Source organism: Hemitrygon akajei, chromosome 20 (assembly GCF_048418815.1).
Source record: "Hemitrygon akajei chromosome 20, sHemAka1.3, whole genome shotgun sequence".
NCBI lineage: Eukaryota > Metazoa > Chordata > Chondrichthyes > Myliobatiformes > Dasyatidae > Hemitrygon > Hemitrygon akajei.
In genome coordinates, this window is record NC_133143.1 from 16,913,674 (window position 1) to 16,932,477 (window position 18,804).

The 18,804-nt window shown below is 40.7% G+C and overlaps 1 protein-coding gene across 3 annotated transcripts in view; it reads right to left on the bottom strand.

Moving 5' to 3' along the window:
• The window catches only part of ranbp9 (RAN binding protein 9), an 88,847-nt gene that overhangs the window by 20,553 nt on the left and 49,490 nt on the right, over positions 1–18,804 (bottom strand). For 2 of the 3 annotated variants that reach the window (XM_073023920.1, XM_073023923.1), the window contains exons 5-10: positions 15,570–15,592; positions 12,699–12,883; positions 11,339–11,451; positions 5,049–5,157; positions 3,739–3,935; positions 3,328–3,366 (exon numbers count right to left, since the gene is read on the bottom strand). In XM_073023920.1, the coding sequence (XP_072880021.1) occupies positions 3,328–3,366; positions 3,739–3,935; positions 5,049–5,157; positions 11,339–11,451; positions 12,699–12,883; positions 15,570–15,592 (666 nt within the window). The remainder of the gene's footprint in view (positions 1–3,327; positions 3,367–3,738; positions 3,936–5,048; positions 5,158–11,338; positions 11,452–12,698; positions 12,884–15,569; positions 15,593–18,804) is intronic. The other variant, XM_073023921.1, reaches the window with a different exon arrangement.

The following is an 18,804-nucleotide window of genomic DNA, read 5'->3' on the forward strand; positions in this document are numbered from 1 at the left end:
AAAGAAATTGCACAAATAATACTGAGAACATGACTTGTAAAGATTCCTTGAAAGTGAATCTGTAGGTTGTAGAAACAGTTCAAAACTTAAGAGTGAAGTTATCCCTGCCAGCTCATGATCCTGACACTTGTAGGGTAATAACTGTTCCTGAATCTGGTGCCATGGGTCCTATAACCCCTGTCTGATGGTAGTGGCGAGAAGAGTGCATGGCCTGGATGGTAGGGGTCCTTGATAATGGATGCTGATTTTTGTGACAATGCTCCATGTAAATACACAGTAGTGGGGAGGGTTTTGCCCAAGATGGTATCCACCACTTTTTGTCTTTTCCATTCTTAGACATTAGTGTTTCTATACTAGGCTGTGATGCAACCAGTTAGGATACTCTCCTCTGTGAACCTGTAAGCTTGTCAACAGTTTTGGTGACATGTTGAATCTACGCAAACTTATAACAAAGTAGAGACACTGCCGTGCTTTTTTCGCTTTGGCGCTTTAAGTGCTGTCCAAGGACAGATCCTCTGATATGGTAACAAGAAGGAATTTTAAGCTGCTGGTCCTGTCCACCTTCCAATCCCTTAATGAGGACTGTTTCATGGAGCTCCAGCTTCTTCCTCCTGTAGTCAGGTCTCATGAGTGAAAGGCTTCAGTTGGGGCACCATTCAATCAGATTTTCAATCTCCCTCCTATATGTCCATTAGTTACCACAACTGATTTGGCCAACAACAGTGTTGTTGTCAGCAAATTTAAATACAACATAAATACACAATCATAGGTATGAGAGAACAGGAGACAAAGCACACAGCCTGGTAGTGCACCTGTGCTGATGGTGAGTGTGCAGACGTTGCCAATCATAATACTGGGTTCTGCCAGTGACGAAATAGAGGATCTAGTTGCACAGATAGGCAGGGCCCAGGTCTTGGAGCTAGTGATGAATTGAGGGGATGATAGTGTTGAATGCAGAGCTGTAGTCAATGAAGAGGTATGCATACATCTTTATTGTCCAGATGTTCCAGAGTTGAATGAAGGACCTATGAAATGGCATCTACTGTTGACCTGTTGAGATGATGGGCAAATCGGAGTGGATTCAAGTCACTTCTCAGTCAGGAGTTATGTTTTATCACCACTCCATCAAAGCATTCCATCACAGTGGATCAAAGCACCACTGGATGATAGTTATTGAGGTACGTTACCACATCATTCTTGGGTACCGGTATGATTGAAGCCCGTTTGAAGCAAGTGGGTACCTCAGACTGCCGAAAGAGAAAGATTGAAGATGTCTACAATCACTCCAGCCAGCCGATTAGCATAGGTCTTCAGTACTTGGCAGGCACACCACCTGGGCCAGATGCACTCCATGGATTCACCCTCCTGAAAGATGCTCTCATGTCAGTCTCAGACAGGGTAGCCGGGGTTAACAGGGTTCGTGAGGGGGCCTCTACGTCAGTCAGAGCATAAAAGGTATTCAGCTTATCTGGGAGCAAAACCTTGTTGTCACTTATGTTGCTTGGGTTTTGCTTTGCAGGAGGTGATGACATTCAAGCCCTGCCAGGGTTGTCAAGCATCCTTCAGTGGTTCAAATTTAGTCTAGAAATGCCACTTTGCATGTGAGAGGCCATACCTGGACCTCTTGCACTTTCCTGGATCACCAGTCCTGAAATCTACCAATCCAGCCCTCAGCAGATTTGAATTTCTTGGTTTAGTTAGTGCTTCTGCTGGAGAAGATACTGAATGATCTTGTGGGGACACACTCATCCATGAATGTCTCTATCAAGACCATGACAATGCTGTTATATTCACTCCTTGAACATGGCCCAGTCCATCGACTTGAAGCAATCCCATAACCACTTCTCTGCCTCCCATGACCATCTATTCCTCGTCTTTACTTAGTGTCTTGCTCTTCAGACTCTGCCTATATACCGGTAGGAAGATAGACAGATTTCCCAAAACACGGCAGACATTCTTGATGGGAGTTATCAGTGGTCGAGTGTTGGGTCCTCTGCTGCTGCAGGTGATGTGCTGATGGGAGTTTGGCTGAGATTTCATCCGGCTTTGAAGTCCCCAGTAGGGATGTGAAATACATCAGGGTAAGCAGTTTCTTGTCTATTAATCATGGCATTTAATCCATTGAGTGCTAGCATGATGTCTGCTTTTAAGCTGCAGTCAGCATTATGGCAGAGAACTCTTTCGATAAGCAGAATGGTCAACGCTTAATCATTACATCTCCAGGTCAGAAGAACAAGACTGCTACATTCGAGCACCACGAGTTTATAATGCAGCAGACCTCACCACCTCTGTCCTTTCTGGATACCACCGTCCAGCCCCTCGAGTTGGAGCACGGGGACAAGCCATGTCTCCATGAAACAGAGTGCAGCAATCTCTTATTTCCCCTTGACACAGTAAACTTGTCCTAAAGTCCTCTATTTTGCTCTCCAATGACTGTACATTGGTTAGGAGGATGCTAGGGAGCAGCGGTCATGTTCCCTGTTGCTTTAGTCTGGACTGAAATCTCCTTGACCCCACCACCCTTCCGATGACGTCGCTTTCAAGGGCATTACTAAGTGTCAAGTTCACCCAAGTTCTTCAGCCTCATCAGGAGATCATACGATTGCTAATGCATTTAGATGAACTGAAAGTACATTTCTTAAAGGGGAACTACAGGCTGCAAATTGCAGCAATATCAGAATCCATTAGTATTGTGAGCTGCCCGCAAAGTGTCATTGTATGCTGCCAGCGCCATCTTGGTGAATGTCAAAACATCACTCTCAGTTAAAGGTAAATGTACGTCAGCTTTTTTCTAGGGCATTAACTCGCCGTATCGTCTCAGTGTAAATACTGTAAAATATTAATCAACTAATGGATGCCACAAGTTTAAAATAGAGAACCTAAATTTATTCTAACACCCACACCTTAAATTAATTTGATGACCAAACAATTTTTAAAGCACTCAATGTTCTAATTATCACAGTTATGCACAACTTTCCTCATACGGATTGCCCACATCAAAATAGTATACTTAAGAGAATTGGAAATTCAGAATCCATGCACTGCAATTCTCCAAGATGATTAACCCTTTGCTTTTTATGACTAAATATATAAGCATAGTTAAATGCTTCCTGCTGCAGAACTGAACTGAAATGACTTTCGATACTCTGCAAAGTTAGCTTTTAAGCTCATTCTCGAAAAACAAGAAATATATTGAGTGCCTATTGCTTTTGAACTTAAAGGAAAACAAACATTAGCCAATGTGAAGTTTTGTAAGAGATCAGAAATTGATCACCATTTCTCTCTAAGCCAGGGGTTCCCAACCTCCTCCTTGCCAATGAGGCTTACCATTACTCGAGGGGTCCATGGATCCCAGGTTGAGAATCCCTGCCAAAGCAAACAAAGTAACCACATTCATATCTTCAATTGAGTTCAATAGCAGGATGGCATAGATTTCAAGTGATCAAAACGTTTATCAGGAATGATGTAAGGAACCCATGAATCTAAATGGTACAGGACAAGTCCAAATTATTTGCAGTGTCATGGAGAAGTCAGTTCTACTTGTGTACTGAGTGCATAGGTTGCAGTTTCTTCTATACAAGCTGAGCTTTTATCTTCAACGTTCTCATATTTAGCCATAACAGATTCAATAAAGTATACTCCAGTCATCAATCAAGCAAACGCTGCATTTTTTACTTGTAAGAGCATCTACTACAGAAGTTAACATTTCCTGCAAATTCTATCATTCTAAGCTTGTACCTGTAAAGTGACTATGTGAACCATTCCCTCTGCATGCTGCTAGGATGTGGATATTGCTTCCATGGCTGGGACTCATGCTGGGACTGTTGAAGGTTCTAGGGCTACCCGGGTAGCTGTCTTGAGACTTTGGACTTCGGCCTCCTAAACACCGTACTTCACTATCGGTTCCATTTACCATTTCTATAAACTGGCGGACTCTGGTATAAATACAAATTTAAAAAAGCCACTCAAAACAATTCTCAAATTCAAAACACATCTGTATCTTCATAGCTCGTTAACGAAATTGCCTTTTGCTTAAACAGTTTTAATTTGGGTCCATGCCCATAAATCAGTACGATAAGCCAGGGGTTCCCAACCTTTATGTCAATGAGCCTTACCATTAACCACAGGATCCATGGACCCCAGGTTGGGAATTCCTGCCTAAGCACTAAAGATTCACATCTTCAATTACTTTTACTCCAATGAAGTTCTAATTTAAACAGTACCAAATTGCTTAGAACATTTGACAGAAGACAAAGTAATTTTGGTACAAAGAGCCTTCAAGGATACCACACAATTCAGAAACAAGAGATTGTAAATGCTGAAATCTGGAGCAACCCAGCAGCATCGGTGAGAGGAAAGGAGCTCATGTTTGCAGTTGAAACCTTGCATCAGGACTGAGAGTGGGAAAATGAGGAGTGGCAAGAATTCTGAGGTAATTCGTGGATTGAAAAGGGGTACAAGATGTAAGGCAGGTAGTGTAAGAGTGGAGGTGGAGCAAGAAGACTGGCAGCTGACTGATAGCTGGAGACAGAGGGAAAACAAATGGGGCTGTGGGGGGAGGGGGGCAGAGGGAGGAGGGTTTTTTCTCCTTTTGTCTGCCTCCATCTATCTGCCAGTCATCCAATTCAACACAGCTCACCTCCCATACCTGGCATGAGAAGCCTGTCATCTTACACCTGTCAATCCAGCAATCACATCAGAATCCTTTCCTGCCACTCCTATTCTCTGTGCTGGCCACCTCAACTCTCCACTCAGTCCTGACGCAGGATTCCAGTCTGAAGTGTCAATTTCTTTCCTCCAACCTATGCTGTTTGACTTGCTGAGTTCCACCAGCAGGTTGCTTGTTATAAAGCACAATTCCTTTGTATTCCTAGCTTTAATGCACTCCATCATGGATGTGCGTGTTTTTTTAAGCCCAGTACCAATCATCAATGGCCACAAATTATTTCAGAAAATATCAAGCAAGTTGATAGGAATGAAATGAAAAAAATCATGTAACTGGAACGGTCACACAACACTGCTAACAAACAGAATATACAGCAACTTACTTTAACATAAAAAGGAGGTTGGACTTTCTTTCAAGAAGACCTGGATATAGCTGTTGCGTTGTTTCAATTGCTTCTCCCATTCTTCCAGCCAGTACCAATTTCTGAATTCCTGAAAAAAAATTTACAAGTTCAATGTGCCTACTTTTAATATCACCAATTAAGATTGTGGTTATTTTGGCATTAACATACAATTGTTGAGTTATTAAAAGCAAATACGATGCTGACTAAAGGTCAAACTTACGCTAACCCTCACCTTTGTTAGGATTGCACAGTTTAACTTGCCTTCTCTGCTTCAAATTTATCACAAATAGAAAGCAACAATAAATGCTGTTGCAAGAATAAGATCACTTTGAACACTATACATACCGCAATTTTTAACATTTCTAAAGTATTTTTTTAAACAGCAATGCCAACTCCTCTCTCTGAACATTATTCAGTTCCATATCTTGAAGTTTGAATTTACATTTTATGCTAACTATGCTAATGATGACTATGAGTGTATACAACATGTTTTTGGACAGAATTAGTTATTATGCCAAAATAAATGCCAAACTATTACACATTCCACTGCAGGTAACCCAAGTATGGACAAGCATTTTAGTAATCTGCTTCAACATTAACAGAAATGTCTTGAACTTTGTCCAGAAACAAAGTGTTGAATGAAAAGTTTCAAGTAAACAGGACAACCCTCAATTTTTCCACCTCAATTGTCAAAGTTCAAAGTTTCAAAGGAACATCTATTCATTCTTTAACAGATATGCTTTACAGGTTAAGGTCTCTCTGAATGCCATTATTCTCATGAGCTCATCCAGGGCCATAACGTTTGACATACTGATTTTTTAAAAATAGAGTCAGAATTCTAGATCACAGAAACAATCCCTTTGGCCCAACTCATCCATGTCGACCAAAATGTGTATCTGAGCTTATCCCATTCCCATAAGACCTGAATTAAGCCATCTGGCCCATCAAGTCTGCCCTGCCATTCAATCATGGCTGATCCAATTTTTTTTTCTCTATCTCCTCAACCCCAGCTCCCAGCCTTCTCCCTGTAACTTTTGATGTCATGTCCAATCAAAAACCTATCAACCTCTGCCTTAAACACACCCAACGACCTGGCATCCACAGCTGCATGTGGCAACCAATTCCACAAATTCACCACCCTTTGGCTAAAAATGTTCTCCGCATTTGTTTTGAAAGGGCACCCCTACCATGGGAAACATCTTTTCCACATCTACTCTGTCTAGGCCTTTCAACATTTCAAAGGTTTCAATGAGATTCACCCCCCATACTTCTTAATTCCAGTGAGTACAGACCCAGAGTCATCAAATGTTCCTCATATGTAACTCTTTTCAGTCCTGGAATAATTCTTGTGAACCTTCCCCTGGACCCTCTCCAATGCCAGTACATCTTTTCCAAGATGAGGAGCCCAGAACTGTTCACAATACTCAAGTGAGGCCTCACCAGTGCCTTAAAAAGCCTCAGCATCACATCCTTGCTCTTGTTTTCTAGACCTCTTGAAACAAATGCTAACATGGCATTTGCCTTCTCACCACTGACTCAACCTGCAAGCTAAACTTCAGGGTGTTCTGCACAAGGACTCCTAAGTCCCTCTGCATCTCAGATTCCTGGATTTTCTCCCCATTTAGAAAATAGTCTACATATTACCTCAAAGTGTATGACCATGCATTTTCCAACATTGTATTTCATTTGCCACTTTTTCCTAATCTGTCCAAGTCCTTCTGCATCCTACCTGTTTCCTCAACACTACCTGCCCCTCCACAAATCTTTGTATCATCTGCAACAAAGCCATCTTTCCATCATCTACTAAATCATTTATTTATAGCATAAAATGTGGTCCCAACACCGACCCCTGTGGAATAACACAAGTCATTGGCAGCCAACCAGAAAAGGATCCTATTATTCCCACTCGCTGTCTTTTCCCAATCAGCCAATGCTCTAACCATGTTAGTAACTTTCCTGTAATACAGTAGCATGCAAAAGTTTGGGCACCCTGCGTGGTCAGTACTTAGTAACACCCCCTCTGGCAAGTATCACAGCTTGTAAACACTTTCTGCAGCCAGCTAAGAATCTTTCGATTCTTGTTTAGGGGATTTTCGCCCGTTCTTCCTTGCAAAAGGCTCCTAGCTCTGAGAGATTCTTGGGTCGTCTTGCATGCACTGCTCTTTTGAGGTCTAACAATAGATTTTCGATGATGTTTAGGTCAGGGGACTGTGAGGGCCATGGGCAAAACCTTTAGCTTGCACCTCTTGAGGTAGTCCATTGTGGATTTTGAGGTGTGTTTAGGATCATTATCTTGTAGAAGCTATCCTCTTTTCATCTTCAGCTTGCTTGTTTTTTTTTTATTTTATTTTTTTTTCCCAGACGGTGTGATGTTTGCTTCCAGAATTTGCTGGTATTTAATTGAATTCATTCTTCCCTCTACCAGTGAAATGTTCCCTGTGCCACTGACTGTAGCACAAGCCCAAAGCATGATTGATCCACCCCCATGCTTAACAGTTGGGGAGGTGTTCTTTTCATGAAATTCTGCACCTTTATTCTCCAAACATACCTTGCTCATTGCGGCCAAAAAGTTCTATCTTAACTTCATCGGTCCTGTGCAACAGGTTTGTTTAGATGTTCCTTTGCAAACTTGTGACGCTGAACTTTGTGGTGAGGACACAGGAAAAGTTTTTTTCTGATGACTCTTCCATGAAGGTCATACTTGTGTAGGTGTCGTTGCACAGTAAAACAGTGCACCACCACTCCAGAGTCTGCTAAATCTTCCTGAAGGTCTTTTGCAGTCAAACGGGGGTTCTGATTTACTTTTCTAACAATCCTACAAGAAGTTCTCTCGGAAAGTTTTCTTGGTCTTCCAGACCTCAACTTGACCTCCACCGTTCCTGTTAACTGCCATTTCTTTATGACATTATGAACTGAGGAAATGACTACCTGAAGAAACTTTGCTATCTTCTTATAGCCTTCTCCTGCTTTGTGGGCATCATTTATTTTAATTTTCAGAGTGCTTGGCAGCTGCTTAGAGGAGCCCATTGTTGAGACAAGGTTTGAGGAGCCAGGGTATTTATAAAGCTTTGAAATTTGTATCACCTGGCCTTTCTTAACAATGACTGTGATCAAGCCATAGCCCTAACAAGCTAACAGAGGTCTGAAAATGTGGTATAAATGCTCTGAGCGCTCAAATCTCTTGGGGTGCCCAAACTTTTGCATGGTGCTCCTTTCTTTTGTTTCACTAAAATTGTACAAAACAAAAATAATTCATTAATCTTGCTTAAAATGTTGAAAAGAATGTTTCATCTTTAACTTTATGACTTTTGGAGATCAGTTCATCTTCTACTCACATAACTATTCACAGTAAAAGAAATTTTGACCAGGGGTGCCCAAACTTTTGCATGCCACTGTAACATGGGCTCTTAACTTGGTAAGCAGTTTTATGTGTGGCACCTGTCAAAGACCTTCTGAAAGTCCAAATATACAACATCCACTGCATCCCCTTTATCTACCCTACTTGTAATCTCCTCAAATTCCAACAGGAATGTCAGGCAAGATTTTCCCTGAAGGAAACCATGCTCACTTTGTCCTACCTTCTCCTGTGTCACCAAGTACTCCATCACCTCATCCTTAACAACTGACTCCAACATCTTCCCAATCACTGAGGTCAGGCTAACTAGTCTATAATTTCCTTTCTGCTGCCTTCCTCATTTTTTTTTAAAAGAGTGGAGTAACATTTGCAATTTTCCAGTCCTCTGGCACCATGACAGAGTCCAATGATTTTTTGAAAGATCATTTCTAATGCCACCACAATCTCCAACACTACCTCTTTCAGGACCTTAGGATGTAGTTCCTCTGGTCCAGGTGACTTGTGTACCTTTAGGTCTTTCAGCTTTTTGAGCACCTTCTCTTTTGTAACAGTAACTACACTCACTTTTCTTCCTTCACACATATCAGGCATACTGCTATTGTCTTCCACAGTGAAGTCTGATACAAAATACTCATTTAGTTAATCAGCCATCTCCTTGTCCCCCATTATTATTTCTCTTGCTTCATTTTCTAGCAGTCCTTCATCCACTCTCATTTCTTATTTTTAACATACTTGCAAAAGCTTTTACTATCCACTGATATTGTTTGCTAGCTTGCTTTCATATTTCATCTTTTCCCTTCTCATGATTTTTAGTTGCTCTCTGTAGATTTCTAAAAAACTTCCCAATCCTCTATCTTCTCGATAATTTTTGCTTTGTTGTATGCCCTTTCTTTCGTTTTTACAATAGCTTTGACTTCCCTTGTCAGCCACAGTTGTACTATTTTACCATTTAAGTCTTTCATTTTTGGAATATACATGTCCTGCACCCTCCTCATTTTTCGCAGAAACACACGCCATTGCTGCTCTGCTGACATCCCTGCCAGCAGTTCCTTCCAATTTACTTTGGCCAACTCCTCTCTCATATCACTGTAATTTCCCTTACTCCACTGGAATACTGCTACGTCAGACTTACTTTCTCCCTATCAAATTTCAAGTTGAACACAATCACCGGCTCCAAAGGGTTCTTTTACCTTAAGCTCCCTAATAGCCTCTAGTTCATTACAAAACACCCAATTCAGTATAGCTGATCCCCTAGTAAGCTCAACGACAAGCTGCTCTAAAAAGTTATCTCTTAGGCATTGAACAAACTCACTCTCTTGAGATCCATTACCAACCCAATTTTCCCAATCGATCTGCATGTTAAAATCTCCCATGACTACAATAACATTGCCCTTTTGACTCGCCTTTTCTAATTCCTGTTGTAACCTGTGGTCCACTTCCCAGCCACTGTTGGGAGGCCTGTGTATAACCACCATCAATGTCCTTTTACCCTTGCAGTTTCTTAACTCAACCCACAAAGATTCAACATCTTCCAATCCTATGTCACATCTTTCTACTGATCTGATATTCTTTACCAGTCGAGCCACACCACCCACTCTGCCTACCTTCCTATCCCTCCGACATAATGTGTAACCTTGGATATTTAGCTCCCAACTACAACCAGCCTTCAGCCACGATTCAGTGATGGCCACAACATCATATCTGGCAACATTGCAACAAGATCATCTACCTTATTTCTTATACTCTGCACATTGAGATACAATACATTGAGTATTGTATTTGCTACGCTTTCTGACTCTGAAATCCTAATGACTTGATACTCAGCCTGTTGGCTGCAACTAAGTCCCATCACATGCCTGCCCTTCCCGACAATCTGACTGCACACTACCTTTATTTTTTTACCATCCATCCTTTCCCGAGTCCCTTCACTCTGGTTACCACCTACCTGCCAAGTTAGTTTAAACCCTGCTCAACAGCTCTAACAAACCTGCCTGTGAGAATGTTGGCCCCCCTTGGGTTCAGGTGCAACCCATCACTTTTGAACAGGTCATACCTGCCCAAAATGAGATCCCAATTATCCAGGAACCTGAAGCCCTGGCTCCTGCACCAGCTTCTCAGCCACACATTTATCTACCAAATCATCCTGTGTTTACCCTCACTGGCACATGGCACAGGCAGCAATCCAGAAATTACTACCCAGGAGGTCCTGCTTCTCAGCTTTCTGTCTAGCTCTCTAAATTCTCTTTTCAGGACCTCTTTTGCTTCTCCTTCCTATGTCATTGGTACCAATATGTACCAAGACATTTGGCTGCTCCCCCTCCCTATCCAAAATGTTGTGGATGCAATCTGAGACATCCCTGACCTGGCACCTGAGAGGCAATATACCTCTAACAAACCTGCCCTGTTCAATGTGTACTGTTCACATTCACAGCATCTCGTCGGTTACCCTCACTATCAAGTCCCCTATCACTACCGCTCTCTTCCCCTCTTTCCGTTCTGCACCATGGACCCATGCTCAGTGCCTGTAACCCAGTCACCATGGCATTCTTCCGGGAGGTCATCCCCCACAAAAGTAGCCACAGCAGTATACTTGTTTTTGAGGGGAATGGCCACGGGGTGCTCTGCTCTAACTGCCTATTTCCATTTCTCCTGACGATCACCTAGGTACTCACCTCCTGCAACTTCAGGGTGACTACTTTCCTGTAACTTTGATCAATTATATCCTCGTTCTCCCCTACAAGCCAAAGGTCATCCAGTTGCTGCTCCAGACCCCCAAAAGCAGATTTCACCTGCCTTTGACACATAGCTCTAAATCTACTCGATCCATGTACCTATCTACATGTCACACCCTCATCAGGCTATTTACATGAAACACTACAGAATACAATCAAAACCCAATTGATTTTACACTCACTTTGTCTATTTTTAATTGACGCTAGCTCTTCTTGGAAAGCTTGTCCTGTGGATCTGGCAAACACTTCAGCTGTAGCACAATAGCCATGATGCACTAAGTAAGATGAAACCATTCTAGGAATTGAATGAAAGGAAAGGTTAAATAGCCCAAAATTAGCAGTATTACAGTAGTCACATGCAATGCAACTTCGTAACATTCTGGTAAATAGGATTACACCAGGCTATAAATGTGCAATAACAGGAAACCCTTACCAAACTCAATAAAAATTCTTTCAAACATTTTTTTTCTGCACAGTTCAACATGCAGGTAACAAAGCTGGGACTTTTGCAAATACATCTGCCGAAGCAGGATCCATATGCCACAAATACACATATGTATGCATACATACAAACTCAATCGGTCAAATTTTCAGGGGAATAAATGAAAAGCTGATCATGTTATCAAACTTAGAATAATTTATAACAAAAATACATCTGCTTTTTGTTCCTTCTGTTAATGTGATTTTATTACCAAGATCATTATCAATTAAATCAGAAAACCTTGGTTACTTAGATAATAAATGACTATTTTAATGAAAAAGGCTGACCTTACACAAGGGCACATACAAAACACAGGCATCATATACATGAGTGCAAGCATGCATAAGAGACAAACAAGTGGAAACATATGCGAGAAACAAAGGTTCTCTCACATGGAAGAGGTGGATAAATGGAACATGTGAACAAGTGAAACAAGAGGAGGAAAAATTACTATTTTAAGCAATAAGAAATGCATATAAACTGAACTGGATAATTAATACATAACCCAAAGCACAAGATCATCCTTTAATTAAACTTACACTCCAATCTCTGAGCTAATGCATCGGCAGAGCACTGAGCTATTCTTAGCTGCAACCAAAACAACTTTTTTTGTAGCTTTGTAAACCTTAGGAAGGGAAAAAAAGAAAGAAAACAAGAGAAAAGAAAGATTCCTTTGGATAGGAGAGGAGGGTTATTACAATTTCAAATTGCCTGCCCTTGAACTAGATCGAGATGTGTGGGATTTTAATTGCTATGATCCCTGGCCTGGTCAGTTAATCTCTCCTACTGGGATTTATTAAAAAGGATACCATCAAATAAGGCAGAGAGGTTTGAAAATGCAACTTATGGTTGATCATTTTTCAAGTGACCAGATTTATTATAAGTAGTAAAATTACTGAAATATTGTGCAGCATTTAACATCAAGAAATACAACTTATATTTAGCTGAAGCAAGACAACATGCAATCTTTGAAATCTAGATCAAATTGAGTCACAGGAAAGAAAAACTGAATATTTGAAATTGAAAATGCTACTGTAGATAACAGACAATGTGTCACCTACTTCTGAATCATTGTCTGCCATTCCCCTTCCCGATCTCCTACTGGGAACCTTTCAATCTGGCTCTGAATTTTAGATCTCCATTCTCGCATGTAGTCCTCTATATCAAAAACAAATGGATGCTGTCCAAAATTAGCATCTATCACCTCCCCTGGTGTCTGCAGTCCGACCGTAGGATATAAATTTGGCTGAATAAGAGAGAAAATAAAATGTCATTTTGCAAACTTTCAACTCTTCAAATGGTCCAGTTATCCCTTTGCAGGCCATGATCATGTACTAATAAAATGACAAAGTTTGACAGCTGAAAATGGTCTTAAAGTAGAGGGGATTTTATTTCTGCAAATATTTACCGATGAATAAAGTTGCAAACTTCTGAGATTAAATAACTAGGCGAGTGACCATGATCTGGAATTCCCCCCTCCCCTCCATTGCTTTCCTTTTGACAATTTTTTTTTTCCAAACTCTGTGAAAGATCCAGATTATCACAATCATAGTACTCGTGCTCTTTTGACAGAATTAAGGCTCAGGATTTTGCAAATCATCAGTACAGAGCTATGCAAAACGTGAGCTCAGAACTTAGGCAGTCGTGAAGCTTTCAGGTTATTTGGCAAAATGGAGAGCTTTGAAACAGCAGTGACCTGGAGTCCACTCGGGTCATGTCACCAGAATCCAGATGCCAGCAATCTGACTCGGGCAAGTATGGGCATGGGCAGATTCAGGCACAAATTGTCACCTGTACTAAAAAAAAACTGGCCAATCAACCCCTATTACAAATACAGCCTCATTCACCTAGTATTTCCAGCAATTTCTGTTAGGCTCCATTCCACGACAAAACTGAGCAAAATAGAGATGTTCACACAATTCCTCATCAATCTCACCAAGGAGAATGACAGGTTACTTTGATGCACATAACTTAGACACAATCTTCCACTTCCTGCATTTTCCTAGAGAGAAAAAAAATCACCTTGCTTTTTAGAGTTGCTGCAACAGTTTCCATCTTCTCTGCCTTTTGACTATTTTGAGTACACAGAATAGATCATTATACAGTTTGCTAACGCAAAGGAGCAGTAGTTGTTACTTTCTGCGCCTTGCGGCACATCAGGCAGCAACCTTACCATTTCTTTAGTGTCTATTTTTACAAGGCCAAGTTGCTAGTTCAATACAGCCCAGCACAGACAAAAGTGTCAGGATGCTGGCCAGATTCAAATCCAGGACCACTCGCCTCGAAGTCCGGTGCAGATGCCACTACACCACCGGCCGGCTATTGCTAATGCTTACCATACCCTAATTAAAACCAAATGGCCAAGAAGTTGGTGAACAAACAGTTCTGGATTTTACACCTTGTGTATCCAATACACATCTCCAGTACACCCCTCAGAAGCTACACATCACATTTTGAACCCTGGATTGTGTAAGTCACAGGGTGACCAAATGATAAACAAGACAATATAAAGTAAGGTCCAGTCATTTTTGTGAATAGCATTTGTTCTTGCCCAGCTGTACAACTGCTTCATTATACAAGACATTGTATTAATACACAGGGACTTGTGCTCAGCCTCCAGAATCTGAAAGTGAAGTTAATAGGAATTCAGGAGAAAGGAACATGCAGGGATGTAGAGAAACATTTTTCTCATCTCTGTCAATCATGCTTAAAGGTAACTGTATTCATTCATCCACATTTCAGCAGGCGCACATCACTACATGGCTAGCACATATCGCCCTTGAAGTGTGGAGAGTCACAACCTTAAACCACTGAGGTCTTTTTAATGAAGATACACCGCTAAAGTTGCGAATAAGAAATTCCAGGATTCAAACCAAGTTTTCATGAAGTAACAAAAATAAATTCCAAGTATTACAAGTCAAATGAATGCATTCCTATCCACTGGCTGCCCTTGTTGGTTGTGGACGTACACAAATTTGGAAACTGCTAGTTGATTAGCCAGACTAATAACTGTGGTCTTTGGATGGCATGCTCTACAGACAGTGTGACTGTGGCAAAAGGAATGTGAATATTTTGGTGTATACAGTGCCAATCAAGTAGGCCTGAAAGATGTGAAGCTTCCTAAGCATTTACAGAGTTGAAAGCAATTCAATGATGACCCCAATTATTGAATGTAGAGTGGCCTTGGGGTGGAAGGAGGCGGAGGAGGAAATATGCCAAAGGATACCCAAACTCTGAACTGTTTTTTTTAAAGTCAAGTATGTGGCTGGTAAATGAAGACATCACCCTCCTCTCAGGATGTTGGGTTACTATCTGTGTTAAGACTGTCATTGAACTGCTTAATTCGGTTGATGTGAGATAAGGAGCTTAGTTCTAAAATCAGTAATTGTCCAATTACAAATGGATAAAGACTCCTGAAAACTCAACTATTTAAAAACAATCAAATGTATGTCCTGAAAGGGCAGTTAAGCACTCAAATGATAAGCAACTAAGTCCCAGTGCAATTTGTGTTCCCCTCTGCTTTATTCCACAAGACATCCGATCCATCGATCAGAACTATTCACTTGATGTCAGAACAATTGTGCCTAAAGAATAGACAAAGGTCTCATGATTAAACTTAAGCTGTGAAGAATTAATTCTGAAGAATTAATTTGATCGATTGTCAGGATGAAACTGGGTCTGTGGTTTCCTGAGTGTTGTAATGCTTGACATTTGGTGCATTATTCTCAACAAGATGGAGTAGCTGACCACAAATGACAGTCATTTTTGTCCATGGGGAACCCCAAAATTGAAATGAGCCAACTTAAACATGGAAAGCATTTGAAACAATTTAAGCTGTAACACCCCTACACCACCACATGACCACCACCCCCCCCCCCCCCCCCCCCACACACACAGTTCAGGAAAATAATTATTAAAAGTAATTGCCTTACCGGTAGATCTGTGAAAGCAATACCTGTGGTAAAGAGAAAATATCAAATGAAAACATAGCTAGCTTTTCTGTATGTTAATACTTTTCTTGTAACTTGAAGTATATCTGCATGGTGACTACATGCAGCTTTGTATATGATCAGATATGAAACTAAACAAAACTAATTTTACAGACACATTTGGCAAAAAAATAAGTGAAGACAAAAGGAATAGCCTTTCTCAATCCTGACGAGAAAAGACTGATGAAGGAATTTTATTTTTCTCCAACAATCTTTGGAATTCTCTATTCTGTGCAAAACTAGCTAAAGTATTCAATACTGAGAGTTCTTGAACTGTCTAGAGAGCTGAGGGTTATTAATAACAGTTAAAGCAGACTAACTATCAAAATCAGATCATGACCTTATTGGATGGGAGAAATTACTTGGGGTGGACTAGAGAACCTACCTTCTGCTCTATTTCATACGGCGCTGCCATCAAGAGAGATTTGGACAAACTTCAGATACTACTTAAAAATTATTACTTTAGATCATTGCAAGTTAAAAAATATGCAGCCCAGGATCTCATTTCTCACTAAATTGAACCCATTTGAAGTGTTCCGAAATTTCAACCCACCTTAAACAAGTCAGAAAGACTAACAAGTCTGCAGATGCTGGAAATCAAAACAACACACACAAAATGCTTGAAGAACTGAGCAGGTCAAATAGCATCTACAGAAGTGAATAAACAGTCGACACTTCAGGCCAAGATCCTTCTTCAGGACTGGAAAGGAAGGGGGAAAATGCCAGAATAAAAAGGTGGGAGGGGGGCGAAGGTAGCTTGAAGATTAGCTCTGAGAATAGAAAAACAAATCAGGATGGTTCCAGTGACGTCATCGTCGAGAATGGCAGCTTAAGTCACAAGCTCCTCCGGAAATACGCGTATTAAGCCCCGTTATCCCATCAAATATAATATTTTTCAAAAAATATTTGAACTGAAAAGAGGAGCAAGAATGGGGAAAAGGACACTGCTGGGAGAGTCACTGTGGAGCCTGCGGCCGAGAGGAGTGCAGCAAACGGCTCTCCTACCCGACCACATGCTAGCGAGGCGGCTGCTGGGCCTCGTTCAGACGAAGCGGTGAATATCTTTGAAATCCTGAAAGAAATAATGGAGGTCCAGAAAGAAATAAAGCAGCAGCTCTGTGATATTAAGGCAGAGCTCACCAGCGTTAATCAAAAAATAGCGGTGGCAGAGACTCGAATTGAGAAGGTGGAAGATCGTGTTCAGAACGTGGAACAGATACTGAGTAAGACAATAAAAATATTACATCACCAAGAAGGTAAACTGCTTGACCTGGAGGGAAGATCATGGCAGAAAAATATCAGAATCTACAACGTTCCCGAAGGAGCAGAAGGCTCGTCTATGACGGAGTTTGTCGGAAAGTTACTGCGGGACACGCTGGATATTCCCTCGGTTATGAAGCTGGAAGTCGAAAGAGCCCACTGCGCGTTAGTTCCAAAACCTACCCAGGATAGAAAGCCACGCTCAATAATAATTAAATTCCTTCGGTACAGCACCAAGGCGGAGATTCTACGAAGGGCCTGGGGTAAGAAGAGAGTGTTTTCCGACAATAAATTAATATATTTCAACCAAGATTACCCCCCCCCCCGCGGTCCTGCAGAAACGCAAAGAATACTCTGAAGTAAAACGAGTACTAAAGCAAAAAATGATTAAATTTCAAACTCCATACCCTGCTAAACTTCGAGTGTTTTATGACAACAGGATGCGGTTGTACCAGACAGTGGAAGAGGCAACTACAGACATGAAGGCCAGAGGGTTGCGTGACCAAAACGAAGGAAAGCCTGACTGAGGAATTATCCCGCTCTGCTTGGGAAATAATGCGAGAATCGAGAAGGCAGAAGACGGGAGGAGGCCGAAAGAAATATATCAGGAAGAGACTGGGAGTTTCCCAAAGACAGTCCTCATCCCCTTCAGAAGAGCCATAAGGTTTGGCTAACTTTAAAAATGTTGAGAAGCTAAACGGAAGCAAAAGTACACGGTGATATACCTATCTCCAGAAATACTTATTATAATGTGGATTTTATATTACTTAGTTGTTATTCTTTATTTGTTCACTTACTCCTTTTTCCCCACCAAAATGAGAATATATATATGTAATGTGTGTGTGTATACATAGATAGATAGATAGGAGGAGTACACGGAAATCTTTTCTGTGTAATGGATTTGTTCACTGACTTTTTTGAATACTGCAATGGGGGCCCTCAACTCACAAGTAGGATGGATTATCCCCCACAGCTAGACATTTCCTCAGCTCAATGCAGGGTCATTTACTAGAGACCTCAGCCTTGGAATCACACGTTCGTTGCCATTTTTGTTATTATTTGCATTTCTTGGTTCTTATTTGTTCAGGGAGTAGATCGATTAAGTTTTATTCTAATTTCAATGATACATTGACAGATAAATACAGATGGCTAAGGACAAGGTAAAATTCATTTCTTTTAATGTCAATGGGCTATTAAATCCAATCAAACATAAGAGAATTTTATTCAATTTGGAACAATTTGATTCATACTGGGAAAAATTGTTTAAACTACATAATGCCTCATAGGCCTGATTTTATTCTCACAAATCAACGAATCTGTTGTAAAAAAAAAATCACTCCCTACTTGTACATAGTTCTTTCCTTTTGCTTGTTTTTTCTTTCTACTCTTTTCTATAAGTGTGTACCTCAGATAAGTACTTTGTGGAGATTTGTGATATATTATTATATGATATATAGGTACAATGTCTGAAATACATCTTATGGAAATGTCTGATGATGAATTTCAATAAAAAAAATTATTTAAAATAACATCAGATTTTTTGTGTTTTTAGATACTCAAGAACATTCTCATAACACCAGGACTCCAGGTCTCCATTCTTAAGATAATTTTCAGTGATTGGACATGGCTCCTCAAACAGATTAATAAAGATCATGCTTAATAACATCCAATATTTTCCATTAAAAGTATGGGTGACTTAACAGGGTCATGGCCACATCTTTAATTTCTGGACCTTCTGAGAAGTAAATCTTGGACTAGGTGAGAGCATGTGCCCAAATTGGCAATATTCTTCAAAATTGTTCTCATGTGGCAGGGTAATTTTTAGCAGAGATTATCATTGATTAATGAATTAGTAACAATAATTATGCGCTTTAAGGAAAAGAGATAAGCCCTTTTTCTTATTATGGAAAAACAGTGA